The sequence below is a fragment of the Arachis duranensis genome, chromosome 2 (assembly GCF_000817695.3).
Source record: "Arachis duranensis cultivar V14167 chromosome 2, aradu.V14167.gnm2.J7QH, whole genome shotgun sequence".
In the NCBI taxonomy this organism is placed as follows: domain Eukaryota; kingdom Viridiplantae; phylum Streptophyta; class Magnoliopsida; order Fabales; family Fabaceae; genus Arachis; species Arachis duranensis.
Window position 1 is genome coordinate 86914526 of NC_029773.3, and position 21405 is coordinate 86935930.

The 21405-nt window shown below is 32.2% G+C and overlaps 1 protein-coding gene across 1 annotated transcript; it reads right to left on the minus strand.

Annotated features, from left to right (window-relative positions):
- Positions 1–5666: 5666 nt before the first annotated feature.
- LOC107475548 (ATP-dependent DNA helicase 2 subunit KU80) lies at positions 5667–10347 on the minus strand. Its single transcript, XM_016095208.3, has 12 exons — positions 10123–10347; positions 9835–9927; positions 9661–9712; positions 9048–9179; positions 8265–8668; positions 7816–8102; positions 7519–7714; positions 7194–7400; positions 6660–6827; positions 6240–6560; positions 5981–6111; positions 5667–5886 (listed from the first exon to the last, which is right to left on the minus strand). The coding sequence occupies exons 1-12, from the start codon at positions 10135–10137 to the stop codon at positions 5829–5831; spliced, it is 2064 nt and encodes a 687-aa protein (XP_015950694.1). The 5' UTR covers positions 10138–10347; the 3' UTR covers positions 5667–5828.
- Between the last annotated feature and the right edge of the window lie 11058 nt (positions 10348–21405).

The window sequence follows — 21405 nt, forward strand, 5'->3', positions numbered from 1 at the left end:
ATGCTGGTGAATTTACTTCCTAAGCTTTTGATGCTTATTGTATGGCTAATGGAATAAGTGTTGAACATCCAGTAACTTATGTTCACACACAAAATGGGTTAGCAGAATCACTTATTAAACGCCTCCAATTAATTGCTAGACCCTTAATTATGAGAACAAATCTCCCAACCTCGGTTTGGGACATGCTATTTTACATGCCGCAACACTTATTTGTTTGAGGCCAACGAGTTACCATAAGTTCTCTCCTATGCAATTAGCATTTGGCCAACAGCCAAATGTTTCCCATTTAAGAATATTTGGGTGTGCGATATATGTTCCCATTGCACCACCTAATCGTACCAAAATGGGACCCCAAAGAAAATTGGAGATATATGTTGGATATGATTCTCCCTCTATAGTGAGGTATCTTGAGATACAAACTGGGGATGTATTTAAAGCCTGATTTGCAGATTGTCATTTTGATGAAGCAAAATTTTCAACATTAGGGGGAGAGAATAAGCTTCCTGAAAAGAAACTTAATTGGAATGTATCATCGTTGATGCATTTAGATCCTCGATCAGGGCAATGTGAACTAGAAGTTTAAAAGATTATACATTTGCAAAGAATAGCAAATGAATTGCCTGATGCATTTTCTGATACAAAGAGGATAACCAAATCTTATATACCAGCGAAAAATGCCCCAATTCGAATTGATGTCCCAGTAGGACAAGTAGCCACTGAAGCAAATTCGCGCCAGAAGCGTGGCAGGCCTGTCAGTTCCAAAGATAAAAATCCTCGAAAGAGAAAAGAGGTAAATACTATTCCTGTTGAAAAAGACATAGTAGAGACACCTGCAGTTGTCTAAAATTCTGATATAGTTTTAATGCCAGAAGACGTTCAGGTACCTGAAAATAGTGAAAATGACGAGATCTCGATAAATTATGTCTTTACAGGAGAGAAATGGGATCGAAATAAGACAATTATCAATGAAATATTTGCATATAATGTGGCATTAAATATCCTGCATGAAAATAAGGATCTTGAGCCAAGATCAGTCGAAGAATGTCGACAAAGAAATGATTGACCAAAATGGGAAGAAGCCATGAAGGTTGAATTAGACTCACTAGCAAAACGTGAAGTTTTTGGACCTGTAGTCCCTACACCTGCAGATGTAAAACCTGTTGGATACTGATGGGTATTTGTGAGAAAACGAAATGAGAAAAATGAAGTTGTGCGCTACAAAGCCCGACTTGTGGCACATGGTTTTTCACAAAGGCCCGGTATAGATTATGAAGAAATGTATTTCCCTGTAGTGGATGCGATAATATTGCGTTATTTGGTCAGTTTATCTGCATATCATAAATTGCATATGCATTTAATGGATGTGGTAACAACCTACTTATACGGCTCATTAGATCCTGAAGCAAATTGAATATTCGCAAGGGTTATATTCAGTCAAATTGCAAAGATCTTTATATGGTCTGAAGCAATCTGGACGAATGTGGTATAATCGTCTTACTGAGTATCTGACCAAAAAAGGATTCAAGAATGATGATATCTGTCCATGTGTTTTCATAAAGAAATCTCCATCTGGATTCATTATAATTGCTGTGTACGTTGATGATTTAAATATCATTAGAACTCCTGAAGATATTCTAACAATTATAAAAACTCTAGAAGAAGAGTTTGAGATGAAAGATCTTGGAAAGACTAAATTTTGCCTCGGTCTGCAGATCGAGCATACAAAAAATGGGATCTTTATTCATCAAACGACATACACAGAAAAAATCTTGAAAAGATTTTATATGGATAAGTCACATCCTCTGAGTACCCCAATGATCGTAAGATCTTTGGATGTGGAAAAAGATCAATTCCGTCCTAAAGAAGAAAATAAAGATATCCTTGGTACTGAAGTACCATATTTTAGTGCCATTAGAGCGCTAATGTATCTTGCTAATAATACAAGACCCGATATATCATTTGCTGTGAATTTACTAGCAAGGTATAGTTCCTCTCCAACCAGAAGACATTGGAGTGGAATCAAGCAAATCTTTCGATATCTTCATGGAACAGTTGATATGGGATTGTTTTATCCCTATGGATCCAAGTCACAACTAGTTGGCTATGCAGATGCTGGATACTTATCTGATCCACATAAAGGGAGATCACAAACAGGATAACTGTTCACATATGGTGGTACAGTGATGAATGAATTTTTGCCGGTATAGAAATTATCAAGTAATCAATCGTAGTATAGTCTAAACCGACGCAAAATCCATTATCAAACAAATCTACAATCTATAATCGAGAGTATTAGTCCCGAGTCGTTCTTCCCTAGGAATGCTACAAGGATGCATGCTATTGGTTAAGTGGTCTTTTGTGGCTTGAAGAGTGTGGCATAAAAGTGTTAATAAAAGAAAACAACAATCAATCAATATTAAAAGCCTTGGCCAAGGTTGAACATTGGAAGTTCCATCACTATAGCTTCCTTCAATTGTGATAACAAAGGAGTGTTGCTTCACTTAGTTAACCCCTAATTATAGAGGAAAGTCAAGTAAAAGTAACTAACTTGAGTCACAAGTCCTAGTCTTACCCTAGGGAAGTCTAGCTTTAGTGCACTCCAAGTCAATTAGCAATCCTCAATTCTTAATCAACAATTGACATCCATTATTCAAGTGTCTCCAATGACTCAACCACTAGGCCAAGTGAGGGGATGCTACTCTATATCTAAAGTTGGCATTTTCTCAAACACTTGGAGAGCAAGAATGAAACACATAGTAAAATTGAGAAGAGATTTAGAATCAAAGTAATTCAACACAAGAGATTAACAACAATCAACAATGAACAACAATGAAAATGAAATCTTCAATGAATTAATAGAATCCAAACAACAAAGTTAAACCTAAGATCTATGAGGATTGAACAATTACAAACACTAATTGAGATTAGAGAAGATGATCTACAACATGAATAAAGTAAATTGAGAGTTGCAATAGATCTCACCAAGGCATGGTTGAGAATTGAGAAAATGAAGATGAATTCTAGAGAGAGGTTGGAGTTTCTCTCTCTACAAATGTAACTAACTAAAAATATCTAAGAAAACTTGTAAAATGAGTCTATGAATGTGAGTGTGTGTCAATCCCCTTCAATCCTTGGCCCTTATATGCATTTTGGCGCCAAAGTTGGTTGCTGAAACCTTCTAAAATCGCCAGGCACGTGTTGCAATAACAGAATCACGTGCGAACTACGACGCGTGCGCGCACGGTACGCGTGCGCGTCCCTGGCTAATTCTGCGATGTGCGCGTGAGCGCCTTGTGCGCGTACTCGTGCTTAGCCGAGATCAATTCTTTGGCTTTTTGTGCTTCTCTCCACTTGCATGCTTCCTTCCTTGCTTCCTTTGATCCATGCCTAGCCTATTTCACCCTCAGATTACTAGCAAACACATCAAGGCATCTTATGGAATCAAGGAGAAATTAGAATTCATCAAAATAAGGCTTAAAAAGCATGTTTTTTTACACTTAAGCATAAATATGGGAGAGATAACAAAACTATGCTAATTCATAGGCTAAATGTGACGAAAGGTTATCAAAATACTCTAAATTCAATACAAGATAAACCCTAAAAATGAGGTTTATCATACAGCTATATCATGGAGGTCCACGAAACAGACGATTGCAGCAACCTCCTCTAATCATGCCGAAATACTAGCGATTCATGAAGCAAGTCCCGAGTTTTTGGCTCAGGAGTTTGATCCAATATATCCTGACATCATGTAGACTAATTGATCATAAGATAGCTCCAACTATCCTGTTTGAAGATAATACAACATGCATTGCTCAACTTAAGGGTAGATACATCAAAGGTGATAGAACAAAGCATATCTCTCCCAAATTCTTCTTCACTCATGATCTTCAAAATCAAGGGACAATTGATGTGCAACAGATCCGCTCAAGTGACAATCTGGCAGATTTATTCACAAAGTCACTCCCAAAATCCTCCTTTGAAAGATTGGTACATGAGATTGGGATGCGCCGATTTCGAGACATTAAATGATGTCGACAAGAGGGGGAGACTGTACTCTTTTTTCCTTGGTCAGGTTTTCTCCCATTGGGTTTTTCTTTGACAAGGTTTTTAATGAGGCAGTCTCTATCACAAAGGATTTTGTACTCTTTTTCCTTCACTAAGGTTTTTTTTCCCATTGGGTTTTCTTTAGTAAGGTTTTAACGAGACATAATCCTAAATGGACATCCAAAGGGGAGTGTTACGATATAGATGTCCATATCCATGTCTACTCAGCATGATTTATTGAAGTACTATTGGGAAGCACAAATATTAAAGAATAAGCGGTGCCTACTTTCCCAACATTTGAAAAGTGAAACTTTACACTTATATAAATAGGGGAATAAGGCTGAGGCTTTTGAGCATAGCAATAATAAAACTAAAATATTTCCCCTCTCTCTATTACTATAAAGCACTTATTTACTTTTCTCTTCATATACTATTAATATAATATTAATATATTATCTTTATAAAAGTATAATAGTATTAGTAAATACTGATAATAGTATTTTTCTATTTATACTTTATTTTATTAACTCTTCCTTATTTATTTATTTAATTATTTTACAACATTTTTTTCTTTCTGCTCTCTTTTTTTAATATGATGTCTAATATAAGTAAGCTCAAATAGTAAGAATGATTTAATATTTAATATAATTGGACACCTCGACTAAATTGAGTAAATTGTTGCTTAATAAAATTAGATGAGATTAAAAAATCGAATCTATTAAAAATTTAATTGAAAATTTGTTAATAAATCAAAGCCAATCTACAAGGAATTACAGTTTAATTAAACCCACGTGACACTGAATTTCATTAGATTGATTTTTTATCATGTAATTTGCTTTTTTGCAAACACTATTTATGTATCAAAGTCAAATTTGCAAAAGTGACATTCTATAGAGTTTTTTGCCTTTGGTGCAAAAATTCCATCAATTTAACTAGTAGCTAACTAATCTAATTCAGATTTGTTGAGATTGAATAAACATTAACATTGTATAAGTATGAGAGAAAAATTATCATATGAAAATGTTAGTTGTGTCTAAATTTAGCTATCATTAAAAAATAACTGAGTATATTTTATATAAAACTAATTAGATAAAAACTAGAAAGATAAATAATGTTAATTCAAATATAAAACAAAAATAAAAAAATTAATCACCAAATATTTCTCATATATAAATACTCGAAAAAGAAAAAGACAAACTGATCCCTGACAGTCCGCAAACATTTAAATATTTAAAAATTTAAAAATACATTTAAATTTCTAACCTTTCTAACCTTTTCAAAATCTGGACACATCAATCCTGAGTCTAATCAGTCTCATTTTAAAAACTCTCCTACGTGTACATCCATATCAACTAGGTCAATACAACGAAAATCACATTTAATTTTTTTGTTGAATCTGATAGATCAAGTGAATATGAATGAAGGATATGTCCAAATTTTTTAAAATGGTCAAAAACTTAAATGTATTTTTAAATCCCCGAGAATTTAAATGTCTGCAGATCAAAAGGTCAAAGACCTATTTGTCATTTTCTCTAAATACTATTATTAACACTTTCTAAAATTCAGTGTTTAACTGTATTAAGGGGTTTCAATAATAATATCTAAGTGAAATAGGGCAATAAGGATTAAAAACTTTGTTTCTAATGAAGAAAATCAAGTGCAGTAATCTAAGGCCAGAGTACAAATAATATTTACAATGTATTGTTACAGTGGCCTAACAGAGATGCTTATACAAGAAAGAAAGGACCTAAATATTTCAACACATCCAGTTAAGTAATCGTTCAAACTTTTGGCTGAGATTTGACTAAGAAACTTCTTGCTTCATCTTCAGTAACTTCACTGTAAAGTTAAACCAAATAACAAGTTATTGAAGAAGAAACATTGAATTTTAAATGGTCCAACCAAGAAAAAGATAAAAAAAAAATCACAAAACCTGTCTGCAGCTTCTGATTTGGGGATCAAGGTGATTCCTTTTGAAGAAAGAGAATCACAGAAATCATGAAGGTTCTTCTCTTGACAGAAACTCCAAATATCACGAAGGAAACTGTTGAACTGTTTCGGTTCCTTCACAGAGAAAAATGTTATCAGTGACTTCAAATACAACCAAGAGGAATAATAGAGGAATAAAAATTGGTTAGACATGGAAAGTCATGACTTGGCTCTATGGTGCAAAAGCGAGGGAGATGGATTACCTGCTCATTGATACATCCCTTGCGGAGCGCAGCTAAACATTCCAATGCTTTCGAATTGTTATCGCCTTCGTGGGAATCCTCTATGAGATCATGAATTTTATTTTTCATAGCATCGATTGCTTTTACAACCCAATCTGGATTATCTCTGCGCGCAAACATGGCTTCAAAATCTTGTACAGGAGTCAGATCTCCAATGTTGTCGACTTCAACATTTGACTTATCTTCAATGAGATTCGAAGCCAGAGCAGGTATTTCTCCTTTACTATTTTCCTCACCGGAACCATATCTTTCCTCTCTCAATAAACGCCTTGACTTTTTATGCTGTAAGACAGTTCAATTCAAACATGAAAGATATACAATGTTCGTATAATGTAAAAGAAGTTTGATATTTTGTATAAACTAGGCACAAAAACGTCTTACCCTCGGATTTTCCTTTAGTTCAAAAGACCGACGAAAATTTTCTATCACAGATTTGTTTTGTTGAAGGAGCTCATCATCAGGTTCTGTGATTTTCTTGAGTGTATCATCAAGAGGGGGTACTGCAGCATCCGCATGCTTTGACTTGAGCTCAAGATAGCGATAAAATCGCTGAAAAGATATATGAACATTCGTATGTTAGCTTTATCCCAAGGTTACCTTTCATTTTTGGAGGTGCATATGCTAAATTTGAAATCTCTATTGTACCCTTCAAGTTATCATAATGCTAACTTTTACACAATGGGGGGTAATACGTGATTGGCTTAGATAAGAAAGATAGCAAGGACAAAGCATAATCGAAAAATTCGGAAAATACAAATTCACAGCCCACAAGCAACAAACATTAGATAAAGAAATCTCATGTCATGAATATCAAAATCATAATCTTCTTTAAAAAAATAAATAAGAAAAAAAAAATAGAGGGAAAGAATGAAACACAGGAGATAAACTAGAAAACATAAGTGAGGGAATTCATGCCTCTAGGACTGGATTTGGTGTAAAATCAGGTAGCAGAACTTCCTCTTTTCCTTGTGGTGCAAGATCAAGCATTTTTACCAAGTTAGCCGCGGCCTCTAGCTGTTGTTCATTTGGCTGTATCGGTGCAGGGAAATTACTGAAAGAAGGGAATTGAAACTCTCGCACATCCTCAGCAAAAGGTAGTGCATTGAAGTATAACGAATCAGGCTGCACAGCATGACCATGCAACGGAATTATTTCAAAACAAATCCAGAAATCATGTCAGTGGAAGTAGACCAATTAAAAAATAAATTAAAACAAAATAAAAAGAGACGGAAAAACGCACAATATTTTCCTTATCAGATAGATTGGGCGTCAGGACCCCAATGACGACATTCGCTTGTCCATGTCTCCAAACACAACGTAGTATTGCCACTTTATTCATTTCCTTCATAGCCCTTACTAGCGAAGAAAGTGCAAGTGTGGCTTTTGTATTTCCTGTTTCAGCTATGAAGACATTGACATCTTTCATGTATTGATGTCTTTATCGGATGGTTTAGGAGAAAAGAAAAGAAACAGAAGAAACAGAGTAAGAAAATCTCCATCGTCAAATTCAAATCAAATAAAGCATATACAATTTTACCTCAATACATTGGATGAATCAGTAAATCCTAAAAGCTTCAGACCTTTTTCTGGTTTGAACTTAACAGCATCCCACTCAGCTTGGGATATGGGAACTATTTGAGGCCCATATCGATAACCTTTAATTCTTTGATCTGGCGGGACAACTTTATCAGGTTCTTGAGAACTCTTGTACTCATAATCCACTTTGACTTCATGTGTAGCAAATTTATCGGTTGAAGCAGCCTTATCGGAAAATTTCTTGAGAGTTGGAAACTTTTCTTCTGCTGTTTTCTTGTATACCAAAACCTGTTCAAAACTTAAGCATTCAATAATCATGTACATAAAAAGTTTGTAAGTGGCATAGGAACATTAATCACCAAAGTAATGAGATAATGAAAAAAAACATGTCAAGAACGTAATCTTTATCTGCATTGATGGGCACGGCCAATAGGGCTATGAATATCTCACCTTAATCTTCAGTTTTGGGCTTAATTCAAGATCCCCTTTAAAGATTGTGGATGGAGTTATGTTTCGGGTTCTAAGAGCACCAAGCAAAGAAACTGGATTCTCCACATATGTTGACCTTGCAGACGTTTCTGTTGAAAAAATACGCAACAGTTGATCGTTTTCGTCCATTATTTTCTTGTTTGCATCTTGACTAAGCTTTCCTCTCAGAATTATACTTTCCATCCTCATACCATGGACGGTCATTTGTTTAGCAATGGTGGTCACTTGTTCCTCTTTTGTTCCTTCAAATGGCTCTTTTATTGGACATTGTGCATTTGTAATAAGACATAGACGCTTCTTTCCCTTGTTAGTTTCTCCAAACTTTTTTATCAGCATATCCATGCCAACAATAATAGCATCAAGAACTAACATCACAGTCAAGGTATTCAAAACCACAATATGGCAGTTAATCACTCAAAATCCACAATTTGAAATGAATGAACTTCCAAAGTAATACTACAGCTGATATCGCTTCAATTTTATTAACAGAACCAGAATAGAGCTCAGGAAAAGATAAACTGAGTATATACCAATGTTTGGAGGTGGGGTTGAACAAATCAATAACAAGGCACAAGTGGTGCAGAATATTACACAGGACAAATCAGGAAAAATTTTACCATCTAAAGTCAAATAGTATGAATGTTTTAGTAACGGTCAAAATGTTAGAGCATAAAATTCTTTCATTAAATATATAAATAAATAATTAAAGCTTCCAAAGTATAGAATCATGAACATCAAGGATACAATCACCATGTGTAGCTCCTCGAGGCAGTTGCTGTAGAGCCTCAACGATATCTCCCTCCACAACTTTAATATTTTTCAAAACCACAACATGTTGATACCCTCCAACTTCTTCCGTAAGTTCGTTATCAGTATCTGGGAAATTTCGACATAAACATGGGTGAGGAAGGCCTTTGAATCTCTTCATGGAAAGAAAAAAATGAATTATCAAATCAAAGAAACGATTTGAAGGAAACTTCAATCAACCCATTTAATTGTAAGCATAATAGTAAAACTCCACGGGAAAAACAAACTCGGTACAGTGAATAAATCAGTGTGAAGATTCTACAAGAATGAGACTGAAACACAATAAACATTGCTACAAGATAATCAAATAAGAACCATGGACTTCTTAGTCTCCATTTTATCATCACAAATAACTAACATCTTTTGGTACAAGAAAACAATATCACCGTTCGATTCTTATTACCAACCCCAATTATGAGCAAAATACTGAATTGCTGTTATTGCTGCATTGCAATCTAGAACTTTATGCCACATGACATGATAATAAACACTAACTGAATGGTGATAATGGTGCATTGTAGGTTTGCATCATAAGGGTCAAAGAGAGCACCTTCTGTTCCAAATAAGACAACACCCACTTCATCATATTTGGTAAAGATCAGCTGCACACTCATCAAAAGAAGGGGAAAAAGGTCATTTTAATGTTACAGGTCTCAGCTCTTTGAAGACAAACATCAAACACAAGGTGGGCAAGGAATGTCAAAGGAGAAATAAATATAGCAACCTTCTTCTCCACAAGCATGGAACAAACTTTCTCAATTTCAGGAATAACAGAGTGCATGGATGGCCCCACATCCAGCAGCAAAACCAAAGCTTCCTGCATTTGATTTCAGCAATTACAAGAAAATACACATCTATGCATTCATAAATAGTGAAAAGTTTAAATTTTTTAAAATGGGGTATCAGGCTTTTCAGTTGGTATAGATTATAGAAGAAAAACCCTAAAATCCTTATAGTGTTGGGGAATGAAAACGGGAAAAAAAAATTGAAAACAAGAGAGAAAAGATGGAACCTTGTTTCGAGCCATGGAGAAGAAGAGAAAAAGAGTCAATCTTGCAGAAGAAGGCGTTGAATTTGAGCTGAATGATTCCTCTTCCGGATTTTTCTTTGTTCCCGCTTCAATATATTTATGCGAAATAACCGATTTAAAATAAAAATAAATAAATAATAAATAAAACTTTTCGTAGATGTTTTTGGGCTTATATTGTTATTTTATTTTATTGACGAAATAACTGTATAAGTCCATAAGATGAGATTGTAGCACTTTTTTTTATTTTCATATTGAAAAAAGATGGAGTGTGACACGGTTATGGGCATTCATGATGCTTCAGGCAGATATGACAGCTGCGATGAAGAAATTCATTGTGCCCCAGCCACGTGTCACACATGCACGTTAATGAGCCCACCAGGATGTATACACTCCAAAGCTGATTCAATGCCCCCATTCCCTTTTACTTTCGATTTTCGAAGCAGCAACACATTCTTCTCCTCCAATGCCACCAGCTTCATTCATTTATTCTTCTCTGTTGATGAACTCAGTCGTGGAACTTAGTTAAAACAATGGGAGCCATGATTCCTAAATTTTTGTTAAAAAAATTAGTAATATTTTTAAAAAAAATAATAATTCAATTGGTTTAAATATTTTATTATGACTTAAAATACTAAAATTCAATCTTTATTTCTTACTAATTTTTAGTTTTAAGCATTTAAAATATGTTGGATTTAGATTGAACTGAATATATTCACATTTTATAACTCTCTATTCAATAAGTAACACTCCCTCTACTTTTGAATTTAAATATAAAAAATTAAGTATTTTTTATTTATGTAATTTAATATTATTTTATATTTTACTGTTTATTTAATTTAATTTTTTATTTAGAATATTCAATAAATATTGATATTATTGTATTTGTATAAATTGATAAAAAAATTCAATAAATATTATAAATTTTAATATTTGTCCTTCTGTTTTACATATTTTAACGGATATATATTCAAATTTTTATATAAAATAATCATGAAAAACTAAAGAATTGATGCATTTTTTAAGAGGAAGACTAATATTCAAAAAGAAGAACATATAACTTTTACAATATTAACATCTGTAGATAGTTCTTATACTTTAATAAATCACGAAGAAAGTGAGATACAACCTTCAAAAATTTAAAGAATTGCATCTGATGAGTTTGACCTTAATTCTTTGGACGAGACCGTAAAAAACGGCTTCAAATTCGGCAATAGAGATTAGACGAGCTTATCTTAAATGGGACTCATATCAAAAGTATATTGATAATTATCTTCTATCTGGCCCCTAAAATTTTGTTTTAAACTCTGCCACTGGATAAACTTTTGAATAAAAAAAATTGGACCATTCATTTTTAGCAATGTCTAAAAGAAGAAGAATAAAATATGTCAATCGTCCGGAGTTTCACATTACTAATTATTTTGATCATCTTAACTATGTAAATTTTTATTTCGAAAAATTTTATTTTAATTAAAATAATAATTATAATGTTAGAGATTAATAGTTTATTATAATGATAATGTTAGAAATTAGTGTAATAATAATTTTTAAATATTTTAATTTAATTAAAATAATTTTAGGAATTAGTAATAATAAATTATAATGCTAATGTTAGAGATTAGGGATTAGTGTAATAATATTGTTTAGAAAGAAGGATTATGGTACATTACGATAATAAATTAATTATTGTTATTAATAGAATAATTGCAATAATAATTGGCTCAAGATCCTTATTTTCATGCATGATATTTAATGTCATATTATATGCAAATATTTTATTAACAATTGTCTTATTTCGGTTCTATTTCTCTCCTATAAAGATATAATTTATCGAGATCTCGTCATTTTCACAATTTTCAGGTACCTGAACGTCTTCTACCGTTAAAACTATATCATAATTTTGGACAACTACAGGTGTCTTTAATATGTCTTCTTCAACAGGAATAGTATTTACTTCTTTTCTCTTTCGAGAATTTTTGTTTTTGGAACCGACTGGCCTGCCACGCTTCTGGCGTGTATTTGCTTTGGTGGCAATTTGTCCAACTGGGACGTCAACTCGAATTGGGACATTTTCTGCTGGTATATAAAACTTGGTTATCCTCTTTGTATTGGAAAATGCATCAGGCAATTCATTTGCTATTCTTTGCAAATATATAATCTTTTGAACTCTAGTTCACATTACCCTGATTGAGGATCTAACTGCATCAATGATGATGCATTCCAATTAAGTTCCTTTTCAGGAAGCTTATTCTCTCTCCCTAATGTTAGAAATTTTGATTCATCAAATTGACGATCCGCAAATCGGGATTTAAATACATCTCCAGTTTGTATCTCAAGATACCTCACTATAGAGGGAGAATCATATCTAACATATATCTCACACCCAAATATTCTTAAATGGGAAATATTTGGCTGCTGGCCAAAAGCTAATTGGATAGGAGAGAACTGATGGTAACTCGTTGGTCTCAAACGAATAAGTGTTGAGGCGTGTAAAATAGCATGCCCCCAAACCAAGATTGGGAGATTTGTTCTCGTAAGTAAGGGTCTAGCAATTAATTGGAGGCGTTTAATAAGTGATTCTACTAACCCATTTTGTGTGTGAACATAAGCTACTGGATGTTCAATACTTATTCCATTAGTCATACAATAAGCATCAAAAGTTTGGGAAGTAAATTCACCAGCATTATCAAAACGAATTGCTTTGATTGGATTTTCTAGAAATTGTGCTTTTAATTGAATAATTTGAGTCAGTAATCTCGCAAACGCCAAGTTGCGAGAAGACAATAAGCACACATGTGACCATCTCGAAGATGCGTCTATTAGGATCATAAAATATCTAAAAGATCCACATGGTGAATGAATAACTCCACATATATCGCCTAGAATCCTTTCTAGGAATTTAGGGGACTCAAATCCAATCTTTACTGGTGATGGCCTTAAAATTAACTTTCCTTGAGAACATGCAGCACAACAAAATTCACTAGATTTAAGAATTTTCTAGTTCTTTAGTGAATGTCCATGGGAATTTTCAAAAATTCTCCGCATCATGGTTGTTCCCGGATGACCCAATCGGTCGTGCCAAGTTATGAATTCATTTAGACTAGTAAACTTCTAGTTTACAGTGGTATGTGATTCAATTGCACAAATCTTGGTATAATATAACCCAGATGAAAGTGAGGGTAACTTTTCTAATATAATCTTTTTATTTAAATAATGCTTTGTGATACATAAGTACTCATGATTTCCCTCATTCATTGTTTCAATATGATATCCATTTTGGCAAATATCTTTGAAACTCAACAAGTTCCTCAGAGACTTGGTAGATAATAGTGCATTATTTATTATGAATTTTGTTCCTATAGGAAACAAAATTATAGCTCTTCCGGAGCCTTCTATCACATTACCTGAACCAATAATAGTATTAACATATTCTTCTTTTTGCACAAGATGAGTAAAATATATATATCATTTTTGAGAATAGTGTGCGAACTTGCACTATCCGCAAGGCATACATCTTCATTATATATCCTTGCCATTTTCTTCAAAGATAAATAATAATAAAATGAGTAGTAATACATGCACAATCAAATTGAATTCTTGATTAGAATTATTTTTCTAAGAAACACTACACATAATGTCATATACTAAAATTTTATTTTAAAACTTGACACATTTAATGATTTTAAAATTCATAAACATTAATATTTCATTATTTATATACATCATATTTGAAAGTTAAATATATAGAAAATAAAATTTAACAATAAGTTCTTTACATTGTTTATTTACATAGATACTTAACAATCTCACATATTAAACTATTCCATAATTGATCAAATGACCAATATTTTTTTCAAGATCCTCAAAGAAATCAGATACATCATAATGAGTGGTGAAATTTTCAGCATCATTTGAAACAAAATTTGTTTCCTTCCCTTTGTCGTCCTTTTTCAAATATGCTTGATAAAGATCGACTAGGTGCTTTGGTGTACGACAGGTACGCGACCAATGACCCTTTCCACCACAACGGAAACACTTATCCTCTGTTGATTTATTTTGCCCAATATTTCTTTCTTTATCCCACTTTTGGTGAGATCCTCTCTTTTGAACATAATTCCTTTTTCTTCCGTAGTTTTTATTGTTACTAAAGCCTTGTCATTTACCTCTTCTAGGGTAATAATTTGCCACATTTACTTCACGAAATGGGACAGCGCCAGCTGGGTGCGCTTCGTGATTTTTTAAAAGCAACTCATTATTGCGTTCAGCAACAAGAAGGCAAAAAATTAATTCAGAATATTTTTTAAATTATTTTTCTCGATACTGATGCTGCAGGAGCACATTCGAGGCATGGAAGGTTGAGAAAGTTTTCTCCAACATATCATTAGCAGTTATCTTTTTCCACATAATTTCATTCGTGAGGTGATTCGAAATATTGCATAATTATATTCATTATGGATTTAAAATCCTGTAGACGCAGGTATCGGGTTTGAGGAAATATCACCGTCTTTTGATGATTATACCTTTTTTCAAGGTCTTTCCACGAATCTGCAGGATCTTTTAATGTGAGATATTTATTTTTCAATCCTTCGTCAAGATAACGATGAAGAAAAATCATGACCTTGGCTTTATCCTTTTAGGATACATTATTTTCAGCTTTAATGGTATCTCCAAGATCCATTGAATCAAGATGGATTTCAGCATCTAGTATCCATGATAAATAGTTGTTTCCAAATATATAAAGAGCATTAAATTTAAGATGAAAGAGTTTCAACATAATAAAAATTTATTATCTGAGTCTTCCAAAAAATTTAATTAGAGTCTCGTACTGATAGCGTGTTGTAAAATAAATAATTAAAGAAGATATAATAAATATAAAATAAAAAAGTATAAATATAAAAATTTAATATTGATATTTATTAAATTAATATCTTAATATAATAGAAATGATTCATATATATTATATATACTGCAATGTGCATAAAGACAAAGAAAGAAGAGTATTTTTATATTTTGTAGTGTATCACATTATTTCAACTTAGAACTCTATTTATATAAGTGCAATATTAACTTGTTCAAATCTTCTTCCATTCAATGTTTATACCATTCAAAAGCATTTGATTGGAGAGACAAGTCATGCCGTGGAAACATCTATATTATAACACTTCTTTTTAGATGTCTATTAAGAATATGCCTCGTTAAAATTTTATTAAAAAAATCTAATAAAAAAATTTTAGTTAATAAAAAAGAGTGCAATATTCTTTGTAATGAGTACTGCCTCATTAAAAACATTGTATAGAAAATCTATTAGGGACAAAAACCTGACTAAAGAAAAAAGAGTACAACTTCTCCTTCTTGTCGACATTATTTACTATATCGGAATCGATGCATCCCAGTCTGATATACCAATTTTTCAAAGAAGGTAAAATATTGATTATTCATATATTTCAAACTTCATTTAATTTTAGTTTAGATTAAAAATTTCATATTTTCATAGAAAAAATCAGCCATCCAAATAATAAATGGACATTCATCTTATTTGTGTTTATCTCAACATATAATAATTTTATTTTAAAATATCTTAATTCAAGAGAAAAAAAATTATTTACGCAATATAAAAATAAAAAATTAAAAAAAATATTCCCCAAAGAACTAAAAAGGTTAATTATTTCGTATATCCTGTAACGTTTCTCTTAAAAAAAATTAATGATGAGACTCCACTTTTCTCTCAACAATTTTCTTTCCTAAATTGTGTGATTGATAAAGTACATACTTTTATAGAGTTATAAAAGGATGCTTTTTCTAAAATATATTAGCATTGTTAATTTGTTATGTTTAATAAGAATTCAATTTCCTAACATGTGCTTAAACAAATTAGAGATAAGATTCCACGCTCTCAAGACGTTTGGATTATTAAATGGTTTAATAATAAAACATATTTTTTTAAATTTTTTAATAATTAATAAATAATTCTTATTTAATTTTAATTACAACTTAATTCTTTATATATTATTTTATTATTAAATTTATCCTCTATTTTATAAATTATTACTTTATTATTTATCTATTATTTTTATTAATAATTAAAAAAACAACAATAAAATGGATCTTTTATTAATAAATATTTTAGAAATGCAAATCAATGAATTTTTTTGCCATAAAAATCGTGTTTCTTGGTAATCCAATAGATCGAACGTACAATACAATCGATTAAATATCGCACGATTCTTCAAAATTTAATCGATTGGAATTGTTACACAATCTATTGAATTGCACTATTGAATATTGTAATACCCTAATTTTTAGCACGTCATGATCCTACCAAAAATGAGGTGTTACTAACCTGTTTTTCTTATTTACTACTTAATATTGAGTATTTAGTTCAATTTCGCGTTTCAATTTTAATCAAACTCATTCATCAAAGAACACCAAGTAATAATAATCACATAATTATTAATAATAAAAAATACCATACAATAAATTCAATATAAAATTCGAATACAACACCTATCCCTCTGGATAAAATAAAATCCTAATCGGTAAGGCGAGGAAACTCTACGAAGATAACTCAACACATAACTTAGTTCAAATAAGACTAATAATCGCCAGCATCTTCAAACTGAGTTTTCAAACCTGTGTCAATGAAAGAGTGGAAGATTTTGGGGGTGAGAACAAACCACGCGTTCTCAATAGAAAATGAAAATGCCGTAAGAATAATGAAATAAAATGCAAATAATTAACTTTACTCAATAAAATTATATTTTTATCAAACATTTTGAAAATACTTTTTACTATTACTTATTACTTTATATAATTAATTACCTTCTTTAAATTTTTGAATTTAAGACAAATCTCAATCATAAACTCAGTTCTCAGTCACCTCAATACACAAACTAATAGCACAAGAAATAGATCAACACACAAACAAATAGCAATAAAACAAACATCACAATCACAGAGAGACAAGATAAGCAAACACAATCAAATGCAAATATGCAAACAATGATGATGCATGTCTATCTCTAACGCAGGCCATGAGCTCATGTGTCGGTTGCCTACCCGCTCCCGACATTACCCGGACACAAGTCCCAGATATGGCTTTCCAGATGCATACAATATGCTTATAAGTCGTACGGCTAGGCCGCATACAGTGTGACTTTAAGTCGTACGGCTAGGTCGCATACAGTGTGACTTTCTAAATCAATAAGCGTACATCTGAAAAACAGTTCTCAGTGTGTGGACGTCCCCACTTTACATTTGGCACTAAAGCCCAAACAATGTCACATCTGCTCTTCTGTGGCAGTCATTTCATTAATTCATATATTCCTTTAATATTTGTTCTCTGCTCTCCTGTGGCAGAGATTCCTTTAATTATCTTTCTTTCCTTTACTTTTCATTCTTCCTCTTCTTTTCTTTCTTATCAAACCGAAATTAAAACATAACTTAAAGCAAAATCTCTTCTCAAAAGATTGAATTTAAAACATCATACTTTTCTTAATAAATCGGTTTGAAAACAAAACTATTTTCGTAATAAATCGAAATCAAGTAATATTCTTAAATTAAGTTTGTTTTTAAATAACACTTTAAATAAAGTCTTAGAGTTTTATAAAAATTTGGCAATAATTCCTTTAAAATTCGGATTTTGCCACCTTTCAAGGGTCCCAACCTAACCACCTTTCAAACCCCTTTCAAAACATTTTCAAGTAACAAATTATTTTCAATATTCACACCATTCAAAATATCAAATAGAATCAAATCATTTTCTTTAAAGCTATGCCTCTTTCTATTTCAATAAAATTAGCTCGTTTTAAATCTTTTGCTTTTAAAATTAAAGAAAATTCATTTCTTCATTCAGACTTTACAAATCCCTCCGACCATACTTGTTTAACATTTAATACTAACTAAAATCACATTCTTGCGTATTTTTACCCGTCCTTCATCAACACCTATTCATCATCAATTCAAATTCAATTCATTAATTCAAATCACATTTCAATTTAACAAGCAACACCAAATTGACCAACACTCACAATTACAATCAATTTTCATCAATTAGACACACAAAATACGTGTAAATTATTTGCAATTACTCAATAAATTTTTTGGCATTCTTAAATTAAAAACTTGTAATTTTAAAAACGAAATCTCCTATCTCTGTATGAAATTAAAATCAACGAAAATTTTGAAAAAATTTTCTGACCGAACTGGTAAAAAAAACGTCAAAAATCATCTGTGCTTCCTAGAATTCCAGTTAGCCGAACTCAAAGAGAAGAGGAGTTACGTTACTGTCAACTTTTATCGGATAAAAATAAAGTTAACGTGTAAAAAAAAGAAGATATAAACACTTTTACTGAATTAAATTTTTAATTAAAGTTATGAGAACTCGGACTCAAAAGAGTTGAGGTTCCAAGATTTTTCGTTCTTCTCACTCATGGCTTACTCTTTTTTTCTTTTTAGTTCAATTGTTGATTAATGAAGGGAAAAGGAAGATGAGTATGGATTGATAATATTAACTGAAGCTTTGTGGTTATCAAAGCTTCATTAGGTGTCATTTGTATTATATACATATACATGCATACATGCATGCCACGTTTCATGTATATATAACCACGTTTCAGTTTCAATTTCATATATATATATATAAGTTATGCTTTAGTTTTCTTTCTTTTTAGTTCCTTTAAGGCTTCGGCCAAAAGGAAAATAAATAAGTAAATAATATAATATAATAAAGTAAAGATAATAACAGAGTGAAATTAAGTGATTATATAATAATAATAATAATAATAATAATAATAATAATAATAATATAGTAATAATAATAATGATAATAGTATAATAATGATATTGATAAAGAATTAATTATTTAATTTTCATAAATTTGGGGGTTATAAATATAAGTTTTTTCTTATTCAATGGATTGGTAGTGTTGCCCAATTGATTGAATTTCATAAAACAATAAGGATATTTTCTTATTCAATCGATTGGCATGGTAACACAATGCGATTGAATTGTGCTGTAGAATGAGTTTTTTTCAAAATTCAATCGATTAGTTTTGTAACACAATCGATTGAATTTTGTATGTGATTAAGGTATTTTCTTATTCAATCAACCGGTATGATAATACAATGAGATTTTTAGAGTTTTTCAAATTTTCTAGGATTTTTATGATTTTTTTTAAAATTTTTTAAGATTTTTTAAATTTTATAGAATTTAGAATAATCTAAATTTGTATCCAATTTATTATAATCATGTAAAAATAATATATCCAATTTGTATCTTCATCATGTATTATAAGTATATAGATATTATTTAAAGTATAATTTTCAATATTAAAATTGTTCAATTAGTTACGATTAAATAATAGTAAAAATTACAAATTTTCGAAACAAAAATAAAAAAAATTCATGTTAAGAAAATTTTTGTTGGCTCATCGTTCACTTTACTGTGAATTTTCCTCGTCATTGCTGCGCTTTTCTTCTTTAATTGTTTGCCTTCACATTTCGTATTCCACCATTTTTGTTCTGTTTCTTCTCCAATTTTTGTTAAGGAATTCCTTTTTCTTTTTTTATTTATTTTGATAAAGTATGGGTGCTTGAACAGTTTCACAAAATGGGATACAAAGAGAAACAAATCAAATGAAATTAGAAATCAAACCTATTTTAGTCTGATTTCTGTATTAGAAGTCTCTTATATGAGTTGTGAGATGGATCAAGGACTTGCGAGTCCGGGCGGTCGCCAGATTATCTGGCTGGAACAATGGGGTGGTACCTGCAAAGACACTCTGACGCTCAAGTTAAAATGGATTTGAGAGGTATAAGTTATGTAAATTGAATAACGTATCTAAGGGGACCTCTGTCTCCCCTTTATATAGCTAGTGGTAGTTATCTTATCGTATCTTGCTAAGATAAGGGAGGTATTTGGATTTGAATGTTGGTTAGAGATTGTGGGGCCAGTATGAACCGTCATCATCTTATCTTATCTAGCTAAGATAAGGGAGGTATTTGAATTTGAATATTGGGGCAGGATATTGGAAGTTATTGATCCATATTTGGGTCGTGAGGATGACCCAATCTTGGGATTGTCGGATTTGGTGACCGTTCCGAGAAAGAACCTGAAGATCGGATCCGAAACAGTTGCCCCCAGAGCATGAGAGCATGCTTGCTTGGTCTCAATGCTGAGTTGTTGGGGAGCCTGGTTCTCTGTAGTTCAGGAGACTACGAGGGACTGAAAGGATGTGACGTCATCCTGCGCTAATTGGCAGAATGTTGGTGAGTTCCGCTTTTCGCGAGTTGAAAAGTCATTTGCTTAGACTTTGATGCCGCTTTTGTTGACGAGTTTGGTTTTCTATTATCGGGATGTCGTGAGGGGTCTAGAAAGAGCTTGACGTCATCCTGCGCCATTTAGCGGGATGTTAGTGAGTTGGCTTTCGTGAGTTGGAAGACCGTCAGCTCAAGCATGTTTTTTGTGGCATTTTTGGGCCGTTATTGTCAACTTATTTTAAACCTATTGGTGGATGATTTCAAAACTTTACTTCTTTACCTTATTTGGATATCTATTTTGTTGGCCTCAGAGGTGATCAGTTTATGGGGGTAACCGTTTAACTTATTTAATTTGGATATCCGCTTTGTTAGCTTCGTGGGTAATCGATCTCCGGGTCATCATTTTTTGTTATTTGGATATTCGTTTTGTTATTTGGATATCCGTTTTGTTGGCCTTAGAGTGATCGATCCTCGGGCCGCCATTTTTTGTTATTTGGATATTCGCTTTGTTGGCCTCCGGGTGATTGATCCCCGAGTAGCCATTTACTTATTTGAATATCCGTTTTGTTATTTGGATATCCGCTTTGTTGGCCTTGGGATGATCGATTCCCTGGTAGCCATTACTTATTTGGATATCTGTTCTGTGGACCTCGGGGTGATCGATCCCCGGATCACCATTTTTTGTTATTTGGATATCCGTTTTATTGGCCTCAGGGTGATTGATTCATAGGAAGCCGTTTACTTATTTGGATATCTGTTTTATTATTTAGATATCTATTTTGTTGCTTTGGAAGGATATTTCTACATATAATAGCCGTAAGTTGGTAGTATTCCAAGATCTCGGGAGCTCGATCTCGTCTAGCCTTTCGAGCATGTAGGCTCCTTTTTCGATTACCTTCTTGATTTGGTAGGGACCCTCCCAGTTAAGCGTGAGCTTTCCTTCTCCAAGAGTGGAGGGACCGATGTTGTTTCATCGTAAGATGAGGTCTCCTAGTCAAAAGTCTCATCATAC

What these genes read in the sequence shown, in the direction of transcription:
- LOC107475548 (XM_016095208.3), bottom strand. An exon ending in CACCAAATCCAGTCCTAGAG is followed by an intron (nt 6,828 to 7,193) that starts GCATGAATTCCC and finishes ATATCTTTTCAG; the next exon opens with CGATTTTATCGCTATCTTGA. An exon ending in AACTAAAGGAAAATCCGAGG is followed by an intron (nt 6,561 to 6,659) that starts GTAAGACGTTTT and finishes ACTGTCTTACAG; the next exon opens with CATAAAAAGTCAAGGCGTTT.